The sequence below is a fragment of the Tetrahymena thermophila genome (genome assembly GCF_000189635.1).
Source record: "Tetrahymena thermophila SB210 genomic scaffold scf_8254664, whole genome shotgun sequence".
Classification (NCBI taxonomy): domain Eukaryota; phylum Ciliophora; class Oligohymenophorea; order Hymenostomatida; family Tetrahymenidae; genus Tetrahymena; species Tetrahymena thermophila.
In genome coordinates, this window is record NW_002476431.1 from 201,727 (window position 1) to 216,344 (window position 14,618).

At 23.5% G+C, this 14,618-nt stretch overlaps 2 protein-coding genes across 2 annotated transcripts; both read left to right on the plus strand. All coding sequences in view use genetic code 6, as the record gives it.

Annotated features, from left to right (window-relative positions):
* Window positions 1-801: 801 nt before the first annotated feature.
* Window positions 802-10,528, plus strand: TTHERM_00522370 (cation channel family protein; the record flags this gene model as incomplete). The annotated part of the gene is made up of 16 exons (XM_001014415.2): window positions 802-2,046; window positions 2,196-2,932; window positions 2,992-3,355; window positions 3,412-4,254; window positions 4,311-4,601; window positions 4,699-6,156; window positions 6,220-6,630; window positions 6,762-7,013; window positions 7,071-7,325; window positions 7,402-7,787; window positions 7,851-8,469; window positions 8,527-8,819; window positions 8,920-9,425; window positions 9,488-9,761; window positions 9,819-10,162; window positions 10,224-10,528. The coding sequence occupies 16 exons, from the start codon at window positions 802-804 to the stop codon at window positions 10,526-10,528; spliced, it is 8,583 nt and encodes a 2,860-aa protein (XP_001014415.2).
* Window positions 10,529-11,907: 1,379 nt separating this feature from the next.
* TTHERM_000522379 (cation channel family protein) lies at window positions 11,908-13,686 on the plus strand (the record flags this gene model as incomplete). The annotated part of the gene is made up of 1 exon (XM_012797320.1): window positions 11,908-13,686. The coding sequence occupies one exon, from the start codon at window positions 11,908-11,910 to the stop codon at window positions 13,684-13,686; it is 1,779 nt and encodes a 592-aa protein (XP_012652774.1).
* Window positions 13,687-14,618: the final 932 nt, after the last annotated feature.

The following is a 14,618-nucleotide window of genomic DNA, read 5'->3' on the forward strand; positions in this document are numbered from 1 at the left end:
CATTTATAGATTTTACAAAAACTAAAAGGACAATTAAAAATTGGATTTGAAATATATCCAATCATATATCTTACAATTTTTATTTTTCGCACACAAGAAAGGGTTGAGAGATATCATGAATATTATGTATTTATTACATAAGATTTTGTCTTTGTTTACATTATTTCACAAGAAAAACTTCAAACAAAAAAATGAAACGGAAAATAAAATTTAAGTTTTAAATTCGAGAAACAAATTGATAAAGGTAAACTCATTAAATAAGGTATTAAATACCTTTTACCTGACGCATAAGTGGAAATGAATATATCATGATAAGTATTTTTTAAAATTAAGATGTTTTAAAGGCTATCTTTTATAAATACTTTAGAATCATTTTTAATTTCGATATATAGTCTACACCTATTTATCATATTTTGATTGATGAGAAAATACCATTCTCAAAAATTTTTATAGCTTAATTACAATCATTGATTAAAATATCATAATTAAATATCTATAACATTTTTTTACATATTATTTTTGTTCCAAATTTATAACAATCATATATTTTAATAATAAATTTAATGCCAAATATATAAGCCATAGATCTATTTATACAATTAATTGCAGAAATTCAATCATGAATTTTTTGTTAGTAAAATAATTAGATTATAATTGCAAGGCAATTAGAACAAATAACTTTTGTTTGTTTGTTTATTTACTTGTTTGTTAAAAACAAATTAAAAATTTGAATAATAATCATCAAAACAAGTAGTTTATATTCTACAAAAAAATACAAGCAAAAGGGTAAGGAGTTCAATTATGAGCTAAGAAGAAAATAACTATTTAAGATTTGGAGATAAAATAGTTATAAAGGGGTTTTTGAGCAGAGGATAGCAAGATTATGGAGGATTCCTATGCGCAAAAGGATTCACTTAAAGTAATATATCATTTTAGGTTATACCTAATGATATTTTGTAAAAGTCATCTGAATATACAAATAATTTAAGCTTTTTGAAGAATTATAACGACTTTGTATTCTAAATATGGCCTCGTCTCAACTTCTAAGCTTCTAAAGAATATCGTCATCACTAAAAGCGCGTAGATTATCTCTAAAAAAATATTGAAAAGCTTGTTTAAGACAACAAGAGAAGAACTCAACGACACATCGCAGAATCCTATACAGAAACATAAAAAATAAAGCTTAAAAAAATGGATACAAAATTAGATGTAGATCTTTAAAAATTAATAGATGAAAAGGATTAATATGAAAGTATATCATAGACATTAAAGGAAAATGTATAAAGAGAAAATGAAATGAATTTAAAGTCGTTAAATCAGTTTTAAGGCTAACCAGTTGGTTATGGTACAGAGATCTAAATTATGCATGTAGATTCAGGCCTATTTTTATCAAGCTAAACTATAGCCTCTGATTCTGAAAAGTCAGCATATAAATTTCAGCTTTCAAAAGACTACTCTTCTGGAATGATTTTTAGAATATTACCTAAATACAGACTGCGTAATATAGGTGATACTATTTAGTACAGAGACTAAATGATAATATAGAGCGTTAAGCTACGTTTTAGTGTAAGTTTTTCTGAAGAGTAAGCGGAGATAGGAAAAAATAAACAACCAGTTTAAGATTTCAACGAATATAAACAAGTAGAAGAGAAAAAAAATGATAAAATATCTTTTATTATTGACACATATATTAGCCAATATTCTGAAGTTGCTTGGGAGTTTAGAAAGTATTCAACATGCTCTTCACAAAATAATTTACCTAAATCAGTAATCAGTGGAGGAGACTTTGTCAGATTTTTTCACTCAGAAACTGAAGGATACCTCACTGCTGATATAGCCTACTAAAATTAACTACTTCCTTAAGTTTATTTAGGTAATTACAATGGAACTTATGAATAAGAAAAATATTCAATCTCTTCTGTTTGGTAGATTGAATAAATTAATGACTATAATAAGGGAGGGCCTATTTCCATAAGTTAAGATTCAGAATCTGTTTTCTTCTATTTAAGACATGTTTAGACAGGTCGTCTACTTAGCTTTAATTAGGTATGAAGTGCATTTTAAAAAAAATATTTTTAAATTTTTTATTTAAATTAATGAATCTAACTAAATTTTTAAGTGACTTAACTTTAGATATATATATGCTTCTTTGATTCTAAAATAAATATTTTTAATTATATTTAAAATAAAATTAGGGAGGATTTAGTTTAGATTAAGACAAGGATAATATATAATAGCTTGACTATCAAAATGCTTTTGTATAATTTATTCAAACAAAAGCATCAGATATCTAATATTTAGAAAATTAGCAATCATATCACATTAGTATTTTAAAAAACTATATGGATATTACAAAAGAACCTGAATAAGTTTTAGAAAATAATGAAAATGTTTAAATTCCTGGATTCTATTAGGGATTAAAAGACAAAGAGTTCAACTTTAATAGACAAATTATCAATAGTGATCTTGAAATAAATGATGAAAATGCTTTATAAATATAAAAATTATCTGAGTAAGAAAAATCAGATATTCTATTTTCTTTGTCTGCATAGCCAGTCTTGATTAAATTTGTTAATATATTCAAGTATAAATAATCGAGTGATTTAATTACTCATGATTTAAAACAAAAGGTTACATAAAGCCTTGAATAGCTTATCCGCTTTGTTTGTGAATTAAATAGCTTGGATGAAACCAAAGGCATTTTGGATTGCTAAGGTTTTTGTATATAAAAAAATTAAAGGTTACTCAAAGATTGTTAATTTATTTAGATTCTCACAAGTTTGTTGTATTATCCTTTTAAAAACAACTATTATAATCCAAAAAACTTAAAGTTATTACCTAAAGACATTATTTACATATTTTAGCTAACGAATGTTTTGATTAAATACATAATTAGAGAATATAGACCAAACGAGTTATTTGCATCACAATGGTAAATAAATTAATTATCTTAGTATTTCAATTTTTAACATATTCACAATTTATAAATAGGTTGGAATTGCTTATGGAGTAAGCTATGGAATATGATAATGATGTTGATATTTTAGCTGAACCAACTTTAACAGAATTAATAGATAACAATGAATACATACTGAAGTATAAGATTGACGAAAATATTATTTTAAAATTTGTTGAATTACTGATAAAAGAAAAATCTATCAAATTCATTAAATTGCTAAGAGCTTTAATCAATTGTGATAATAAAGCAATGAAGAATAATTAAGATACAGTTATAACTAAATTGCTTTTTGAAAATAATTAAGCAGAGAATTTCATCAACCCTCTTAGTATGCTTCAAAATGGAAAAATATAAATTAGAATTCGAGAGGTCCCTTATGATTTAGAGTAAATTAAAGTAAATTTTATTTTATTTTAAAAAGTTGTTTTTAATTAAAAATATTTTTTTAATAGTAAATTCATTCGAGAGAAGTCAATGAATATATGAAATTTTATATAAATGTCATATATCTTTTTTCTGATTTGTGCATGGATAAATAATTTATCGCAATCGAATTTCTCAGTAAATACTTTTCTTATGATATATGCTATACAATCATAAGTGGATAGGAGTTTGATATGGATTTAAAGAGTGCTTTTTGCTCTTTTATGAGAACATGCTACATAGAAGGTTTACATTTGAATCCTATATAGGCTCCTATTTATTTAAAATAATGGGATTTGATTTACTCTCCTAAAGGTGAGTTGCAATGGTAGAAATAATTAGAAAACATGACAAAGATTATGAATTAAAACAAGCTAGTAAATGCTGGCTTTTATGGTTAACGATATGTCCCTTCTTATTCAGAAAACCCTGATATTTTATAATGTTAATATTATATTGAAAAATTCGATAATTTAAAAGATTTTATTTAGCTTTATTTAAATCAAATTACTGATGAGTAACTGTATTAGAGAATATGGGAAACAGAGTTTAATGAATTTACCTTGAATATCATAAAAATTTGCAGCTCTCTGTTTACTTATGGTATGTACAATACTATTTCATAAATTAATTAAATACTAGCTCCATTAATTAAATTCTTGGATGCTTCGCGTGATGTATTATCAGAACAAGAAGAAAAAATATTGAAAAAAGAATAAAAGATTAAAAAAATATAGCAAAAATCAGCTGAACTGCAACAGTTAGAGGAAAAAAAAGAAAATAAAATTTCAAAAAAATTCAATAGATATAATTAAACTGAAGAGAGTATGATACTCTGCTAATGTAGGACTAATATTTGCGAGATATTAGATGTATTTTTTTATATTTAAATATAATTTTTGTTAATTTAGTTTTTTTAATACAATAGTTTGCTAATAACATAATTTTGAACTGGATGGGCGATAAAATTTTAATATAATTCAAGAAGTTTTATGAAGAAAGTAATTTAGAAACCAAATCAGTTCAACAAATCCTCTAAATGATTAAAGAGAGAAATAACTATTTAAAGGCAGTTTAAGACTTTAAAAATGATAAAAATGAGTTAAAAGAAAAACGTGATAAGGAATAAATCCTTATCCCTCCATTCGATCTTTTGTAATAACCTTTAGACTGGATTAATGATAGAGTTCAGGATACTTTTTTCACAATAGATTCTCTAGTAATTAAAATTATTTATTTCTTTTTCTAATTTAGATTTACAAAAATTATTTGAAAAATGAGTAAATAGATAGATATAAACTCTTTTTATTTATTAGGTATAGAAAAAAAAGGGCAGCAAGAATCCTTTAGACAAAACAATTAACATTTATTTGATAGATCTTTTATTATATGAAAATTCTGACTTGGTAGAATCTGCCATGCAAATCTTATAAGCAAACTTTTCAAAGAGATATAATCTAGTAGAATATTTAAAGGAAATTCAAATTATTGATGATTCTCATAAAATATCCATTCTTTAAAAGGCTTAAGAAAATTATTATAGACTAAACAACTTAGTTGATGACTCTGAAGAATGGTATGGATTGAATAGTGAGAGAGGATAACAAAATTCTTAAATTATGTTGGAAATTCTTGATGAACTCTTTTACTTTCTCACTGATTCATAAATTAGACAAGTGACAGAAATAGATGAAGTAGTTTCTTAAAAGTAAAGTTCAAAAAAGAAATTTCTTCAAGTAGATGATAACGGAGACGATGAAGACCCATAATTATAACTGATAGAAAATGATGATCAAGATCCATACAATGATTAAGGTATAATGCACGATGAATTTTCAAGTGAGCATAGCATTATTCAAGATAAATTAAATTAGCTTATTTCTAGTGATATAAACTAGAAAGGAATAAGTATTAATGAAGACTACTACCACGAATTTGTTTTAAAAAAGCATATACGTTAAGAGATACAAAAAATGTTTAGATTACTATAAATTCATAAGCCAATAGTTTAAATGCTTTTATATGACTTGGAATGGTTAAAATAAATAGAAAAAGTGAAAAGCTAGGCCATTCTTAAAAAATGTTTCAAAATATTATCTTTATTTTGCTTTGATAATATTCAAAATTAATAATAACTTGCTGAATATATAGATTGCTTTATTGGGCACCTGTAAAAGGAGACTAATACTCTCCCTTAGATGTTATTGAATGAAATTGCTAGAAACAACGAAGAGTTATTGACTGATCATAAGCTAGTCCATAAATTAATAGAAAGTTATTGCAAAATTATCAATCATTAAACATCAAATAACTAACAAAGAACAATTATGCTTGAATACCTATCAAACTTTATGAAATTTAAGGGATAAGTTATCAGATAGAATTAAATTGATGTGATGCTCTGTTTAAGTAATCCTAAATACAAATTTATTTTGTTTTAATTAGGACTAGGAAATATTTAGTAAGATAATACATTTTATTTGCAATGTAATCAGCTATCATAGCAAATAGAAAATGGTTTAAAATCAAATACTCCATAAGTCTGCATTCCCATGCCTAATGAGTTGTAATACTTTATCTAATAACTAGAATTAATGTCAACTGCATGCGAAGAGAAAAATGGTATTACTGAAAATAAAAGTTAAAACTATTTCCCATTAGAAGTTATTTATGAGTTACTTTAATAAACACCAAAGTGTTGGCCAATAAGGAGAGCTGTTGTTTAATTTTTCTATCATGTTTTCTTGGAAACAGAAAAAGATATCGAAGATTTAGTAATAAAAGCTATTTTTTTATTTATTTACTTAATTAATTTCTTTTTTACTATTAACAAATAGGAATACATTCAAAAAATATTATTTTTGATTCAAAGTGACCTAGAATATATCTCTAATAATATTAAGCAATTAGAAGATTCTCAAGTTTATGTTATTAATTTTTAGGGAAATACATCTCTTAGATCATTAATTTAGGTTTATACTTTTGGCCTTTTATTCTATTGTGTTAAAGAGTCAGCAGAAAGATATTTAATTAATTAAAAAGAATAAGTTTATAGCTTTTATAAGAGCATTATTCAATCATTTGTAAAATTATAAGCTATTTTAACTGACAAGGACGAATGTAATAAGGTATTTATTGCCTAAGTATTCTTTATAATTCAATAAAAAAGGCACATATAGAAATCTTCACTTGAGATAAAAGAACTCAAAGAACATTTTTTACCTGAAATTAAAGATCTTATAAAAAAAGTAAATTAAATTTATTAAATCAGTAACTTTTCAATTAACAATAAATTTGTTTTATTTGATTTTACTTTTTAAATTTTTATTATGTTTAGAAATACTATTAATAATTTTTTAATATTGAATAATAAAAAAAGTATGAAAATCAATAAATAAATCACAATAAGCAAAACAATTAAAGCAATTAATAGAAGTAAGATTTATCTAAATATGGAAAATTGTAGCAATTACCTTTAAAATTTCACATCATATTCAAAAAACTCTCAGAAACTCAAATTTTTAAGTAATGTGAAGAATAGGAATTTTAGGATCTGTCTTAGACTATGAAAAAAATATAAATTTTATCTAAGAATACATTAAAAAATAATAATATTATATCTTTTGAGCAAGTAAATTTTTTGTTTATTATAAATAATATCAAAAAATATAAATAAATTTTATTATAGTTATGTAAAAAGTTTTGCTCAATTATGAACCCTTAAAATACCAATCTCCCAGATTAATATTACCTTCTTGGATTAAAGATTTTTAGAAATTTGATTGAAGAAGAAAATTCAGGGGAAGCTTAGCCTGCTGCAGAATGGGATGGGCAGCTTTCTTTTTAGAGTTTAGTAATTTAAAGATAAAATACTTTGACTGATTATGGAGTTATTCAGGTTGTGTGTAATTTTTTAAATGCTAATTTTAAAGCTGAAATAAAGGTAATTCATTAATTTATTTCCCGCCCAATTTATAACTAATTTACAATTAAAAATTTTTTTACTTTATGTAAAATAGAATGAAGCTATACTTCTTGGTATTGCTATGCTATATGGAGGAAATTAAAAGTGCTAACAAGAGCTATTTAATTGCTTGATGTAAGATTCTAACAATACAGTTATGATTTGCCTATTTTAAATGATTTAAAATTACTCTACAAAAATCAAAAAATAAATGTCATTCCGAAACTAAGAATTCTAAGAGAAATTCAGGTAGCGAATTCATGATTTGAAGGCTAAGAAAAATAATTCAGACAATGTCCTTATAAATAATGATTATGATGAATAAAAAGAAAAAGAAGCAAAAGAAAAAGAAGAATAAATGCTTATCGTTTAGGAAGTTTAAGGATAAATCAATGCTTACGAAGAGGATGAAATAATTTTGAATTTAAAAAGAATATATAGGTATTAAAAAAAATAAATATTTACAATAAACAATTCAATTTCTTTTTATATTTTTATATAAAGATTCCTTTAACTATTCTGCGAAGGGCATTTTTTACCGTTATAAGATTTCTTGAGAGAGTAAAAGCAAAATGGAAATTTAAATCCTTAGTCTATCAATTTCATTAAAACTATTTCTTAGAATTTTGGTAGTCTAATCCGTTATTTGAACGATAAAACTATCGATCTTGGCTAGTAAATGATTGACTTGCTCATTGAAAGCTTATAAGGTCCTTGTTAGCTGAATCAAAAATGTTTATCAGACAATAGAATAGTGGATTATATAAAAGAATTGCTATCAACATTTAATTAAGAGAGTGACTATGAAAAACGGGGAATAGTTGAAGATGACTTAAAAGATTAAATAGATGAAATGGTTTCAAAATCTACTATTTTGCTAGTTTCTTTATTAGAAGGAAATACAGAGTAGCAAATACCTCTTTATATTGACCAATAATTGGATTATGGATTTATTAGGTAATTCCTCACTAATTAATTTTAGTAGTTTGTTACAGAAGATCTTGAGATGAATATTAGAAATGTCTCAATCAAAGAAATTATTGAGAGAGTTTCAGAAAAGTAGTAAGAATTTACCGGATAAATTGAGATGGCATTTAATATGTTTATTTTATTAGCAACTATAGTAATTTTATATATTAATAAATTATTAATTTCTAAATTAATTTCAATTATTTGATAGAGCGACTAATTAAAGAGATTAAATCCCGATTTGGTATCAGAAGCTTAAAAATGTATAGAACAAAAAACTGAAAATATAGAAGATTAAGCCATAGAATTCTTTTCTCAAAATACTTGCAATATTGAAGTTTTCTTCTAAGATAAAATTTGCAGAGTATTCTTTGTTAAGCACCCTGCTTGCAGAAACATTTCAAAGCATTCTAGAGAAGAGTTTATGAATGAAGTTGAAAGAGGGACTTTAAATGATAAATTAGGAAGCTTGATGGAAGAAGCTGAGACTTTCTTTACAGAAATGTATTTTTTATTTGTTTAAATTTAAAAAAAATCTTATTCAATCCATTAAATAATCTTTAAAAATATTTAAATTTTTTATTAAATTTAATTTATAAACTAGGGATCATATGACTTAATTAAAAGGGTGGATCATCCATTTCACTTCTGAGAGATACAAAATGTTAAAGTGGTTTTCTACTATTGTAGTTTTTGCAATAAATATAACTATGATTGCTTCTTTTGAAAGAAAGCTTCAGGAAGGTTATACTGTAATAGATAGGTCATAAACTGCTTCTACTTAGGTTATATATGCATTAGGAATCATTTAACTTGTAACTAATTTTATCATGATGATGTTTTGGCTAGTTGTCAATGGGCCAATGGTTTTGACATAAAAGTGGAGAAAATATAATGAAGAGAACTAATATCTTTTAGATCCAAAGCAAGAAAGACTTCTTGAAGAACTTGATAATCCTAAATATTACTCTACTTAATTGGTTACTTACGCTTTAAAGACAAAAGGTCCAAATTACCCTAAATTTTAATAAAACTCTTTTCTTAGATTCGGCAATTTGTGGGGTTAGGTCAAATATTATGAATCCTCATTTATGTTTATGTTGAAAGATGGTAATAATTAATTAATTAGTTTGAATTAATTTTTTATTTTTTCCCCTTTATTTATGAAAAAGGTTCATTTGTTTATCTGTGCTTCTACATATCATGTACTGTTTTGGGTTTCTTTTTTGATAATATTGTGTATAGTATATAACTATTAGATATTATCAATCAATTCCCTTCATTGAAAAATGTTACAAGAGCAGTACAGCTAAATGCTAATTAGCTACTAAAAACTTTATTGTTAGGCATAATTGTAATTTTTATATTCTCAGTAGTAGGCTACACTTTCGCAGTAGATAGTTTCTTTTCTGAGGAAATAGGACATGGCGAAAATATGTGTTCAAAGTAAAAATTTAATTATCAAAAATAGATTAATTATATTAAAAAAATTTAATTTAATAGCCTATTTTAGTGTTTCATAGATACATTGAATTATGGATTGAGAACAGATGGTGGTATAAGTAATACACTTAGAAGATAATCTTTTGAATTTGATAATAGAGGTACTTACATTTTTAGAGTCATTTATGATGTAAGCTGGTTTGCATTAATTAATGTCATCTTTATAAATATCATATTTGGTGTTATCATTGATACTTTTGGCTAACTTAGAGATAAAAAAAGAGAAGTGATAGAGGACATGAAAAACGTTTGCTTCATATGCGGATTAGAGAGATACGTGTTTGATAAGCATGCTGATGGATTTAATAATCATATTGAAAGAGATCATTAATTATGGAATTATAGTAAATTAATTTGTTTAATTTAAAAAAAATAATTTTATTCTTATAAAAATCTAATAAAAAGTATTCTATATGTATTATCTTTCTAAGAAAGACTCAACTGATTTTAATGGAGTAGAAACAGAAGTTATTTAAAAGATTAAAAATGAGGATATAAGTTGGTTCCCAATGATGAAATCATTAAGTTTGGGAGAAATAGAAAAGAAAAATGGATTGGGTGATAAAGTAATAAATAATTTAGATGAAATGAGCGATTCATTCAAAGATTTATAAGAAAAAATTATATTCTTATAAACATAGTTGAAAAAAGAGCAACAAATGAATAAAATTTAATAAAAAGCACTTAACTCAGTTTCATAAATTTGCTGATAATAAAATATTTAGCTACAATTTATATTTTAAAATATATTTTTATAGTTTGTTTTTTAATTATTTATCAAAGTAATAATATTTTGTCATTAATTATTAAAAATTTCGTAAATTATTTTTTTTATTTATTTTTAATTAGAAATATTCTTACAAAAAGTTTTATTTCTAAGATTTGAAAATAACTTTTATTAATTTACCTTTTTGCTGCATAATTATTATTAGATCAATTTTATCGAAAAACCAAACAAGTTTAAAAAATTAACAAGTAATGTTTTTGTTTTTAAAAATTTTGATAATAATTGCTTAAAAATTTATCATTCACAAGATAATATCAATAATATATTTTTATTTAAATAAATTAAATAATACTTTCTTTAATTAATATATAGTATAAAACAAATATAAAATTATATTTTTTTAAAACAAAAAAAATTTTTTTTAATGAAAATAAATATATAATAATAAATAATAAAATAATAAATGATATATTTATATAAGCATAATCTTGTTATAAAAATTTAAACTTTTAAAATAATCCTTGGATAAAGTATACGTAAGTAAGTATATGTGGTTAGATTTGTGAAAATTAGAAGTAAAAAATTTTTGAATATAAGTATTAATTTTATTTATTTATAACTTATTGAAAAACATAAATTTGAGATTAGGTTTTTTGCTTTCTTACATGCTTCTTGTTTGTTAAAGAGATGAAAAATCATTTATTAATTAAATAAAAAATTATGATTATTAAATTGTTAATTTAATGAAGGAAAATTTATTAATTAAAAAATAAAAATAATTTAAATAGGGAAAAAAATTAATTAATAAAATTAGAGGGAAACAAAAATTAATTTGAGATGAATTTCAAGAAAACATTAGTTATTGTAAAAAAATTTTAAAAGTCTTGAATTTAGTAAAAAAATTATAATTTAATATTTAAGAAAAAAATTAAAAATTTATAAATTAAAAAAAGAAAAAGAAAAACAATTTAAAAATCAACGAACGAACGAACGAACGCATAATCTCAATTGATAATTTAGTAATTTAAATTATAATTATTCTATTTAAATTTTAACAATTTTTTTAATCTTTCATTCAATAATTTTTACTTTTATTAAAATTAATCTTGCATTTCATTTCTAGTCTTAAATTATTTTAGCTTATTCAATTCTTTTTTTAAATTATATTTAATTTTTAAATTAGAGATCAAGACTCAACTACACAAGATAAGTTGTCTGAAAGCTACACAATTAAAAGTTTTAATAGACAGAAATATTATTTCATCTAAAAAGGAATTAAGAGATATTAAAATTATTCTTAAACCATTAAAGACTAAATTGAAAATTTATAAAGGAGATCAGTTTTGATATTTTGAAATTATTATGCGACTATTAATTTAAAAATAATAATAGATTCTTAAGTAGAATCTATCCAAATTTGAAAATAGAGCTGCACAAATAACATATTCTCTAAATAAAATTTAATATTTGTTAATATACAATTAAGAAAACGAATAAAACAAAGAATTCATTAAGAATGAGTACAAGTTTCTCTAGTCTCTGGTAGCTCAAGTTGGTGATGATTTGAATGCGTTTTAGGATAGTGCTGCCGTGCTTCGCTAAATCAGTAATAATAATGCTTAGCTTCCTAATTCTTAAAATACAACAAATAACATCTTTGGGGATGAAATCAAGATAGAGGAGGAAGGAGAAAAAGAAAAGGATTAAAATAGCGAATCAAACTATGATGATATAGAGGACGATGATGAAGATGATGAATACGAAGATTAGCAATCTTAGTAGAAATCAAACTTGCACCAAGGAGTGATCACTCGTAAGAAAAACATAGAAAAAGATAAAATTTATTCTGCATACTCTAGAAATAGAAACGGGATGCATGGATCAAATAACTATTCAAGTTCTGTTTCTGAAAGTTAGAATTATAATGGAAGTAGTGGAGGAAATAAAGATTATAACTCTAACAGTAAGCAAGTTAGAAAGAAAAAATATTCTGAAGAACTTCGTAAAAAGCTTATAGAGGAATTAAGCAAGAAGAAGTTTAGTTATCGCAAGATTTGTAAAAAGTATAACATAAACTATGGCACAGCCTATTATCTGATAAACTCAATCTAAAAGGATTAGGCAGATCAAAATTAATAGAGCAATTCAGTTAATGTTGAGCCTGATAATAATTAACCATAAAAAATAATTTAAACAGGAAATAATAATGAAGCAACAAGCAATACTAACAACAACAGCAGTAATAATAATACCAGCAATAGCAATAATAACAATAGCAATGTTAATAGCATTAATAATGGTAACAATAGTGAAAATAATAGTAGCAACAACAATAATAATGGTAAAGTTACAGGAGGTACAACTTCTGTGGAAAAATAAAATCTACCCAATCAAGAATCTGGAAGAGCTAAATATACTGAAGCATTTAAGTAGAAGCTATATATTGAATAAATGAGTGGTCTTACTTACAAGGACATTTCTGATAAAAATAATTTATCTTATGAAACATGTTATTATTTAATCAGCACAATAAAAACCTAAGTATCTAAAGACTAGCAATTAAATAGATAGTTGAAAGCCTAGATTGCTTAATTTAAAGAGTAGCTCATGTAAAATAAAGCAAATGAAGTATCTTCAAAAGCAACAAGCAATAAATAAAATGCCATACCCACAACCACTACTCTAACAAGAGCACAATAGGCTATACTTAATGGAACATCTAATCCAAATGAAAAAAAAAGTGATATCAACCCGATTTCCATAGACGATGATGATGATGAAGAAGAAGAAAATTAAAGAATTAATGATGAAAAAAAGATAATAGGTCAAGAACTAAATAATAATTAAAATTAAAAATTAAAAATAGAAGCCAATTAAAATTTAAGATCTCCTAATGTACTACAAGAAGAAGATAGTGCCAATGATAGCGATCATTAAATTGAAATATAATAATAAGAAGAATAGGGTAGCAACGTAAAATAAGAACATAAGTTAGAATAGGAATTTAATCATTTGAACGACTAAAGTAGTGAGTAATTAAAAAAGCAAATAAAAAAAAATGAGTAAGAGCAATCATAAAACGGGCAAAACAAAGACTCTTAGTCATCTACTAAAGGAGGATTATCTAGCGATAATGAGTGAAATTGAAATTTTGAAATTAAAAACCCTTTTTAATAACTGTTAATCCAAAGCAAAGAGGGCATTTAAAAAATTAACTCATAAATTTTATAATTCTAAATGTAAAATAAAATAAACCACAACTTAAAATTAATTAGAAGCAAGAATAAATAAACAAACATATTAATAATTTAGATAATGTTTACATTTTCTCTTTAAATTAAAGAGAGTTTGAATTGAATTATCTATCAATAACAAACTAACTAACTAACAAACGAAAAAATAATTAAAAATAGAGAAATCGATGGATAGATTGATGATTTAAATATACTTTCTTTAGTTAATTTTGATTTAAATGATGATTATATAATTAATATTTAATAACTTATAATAATTTTTATAATATAAATTTCTCTGTTTCTTTAAAGTTTTCCTAAATCTTAATTCAATTATTTTATCTATACTATCTCTGCATACATATATACGCAAGTGATCTTTCTTTAATTTAGTTTCAATATTTTAAACAAAGTAATTTAAACTATGTAATTTTTTACAAAAAATCTTTTCAATTTTCCTTTCTTGTATTTCGTATTAAAATTTCATTAATCATTTTTTTTAGAATAAATTTCCCTCTCATTTAAATAATTTAAAAATTAACAATACTAAATTGTTTCAATAGAATCATCTTGAAGTAATTAATTATAACATATTATTTGAATATAAAATTTTGAAAAAAATTTTATTTTAGAATTAATAGGAATTTAAAATAAATTTTACAAAATTAATAATTTAGATTTTTGTTTATTTTTTAAATTATTTCTTTATAAAAAAATAATGTCTAAAAATAAATACTTAAAAATAAAAATTCATTTAAATGAGAAATAAATTTTTTTCTTCTTCTAAAATAATCTTACTAATAGTCCTCATAGAATTTTCTTATAATTTGCGTGATAAAT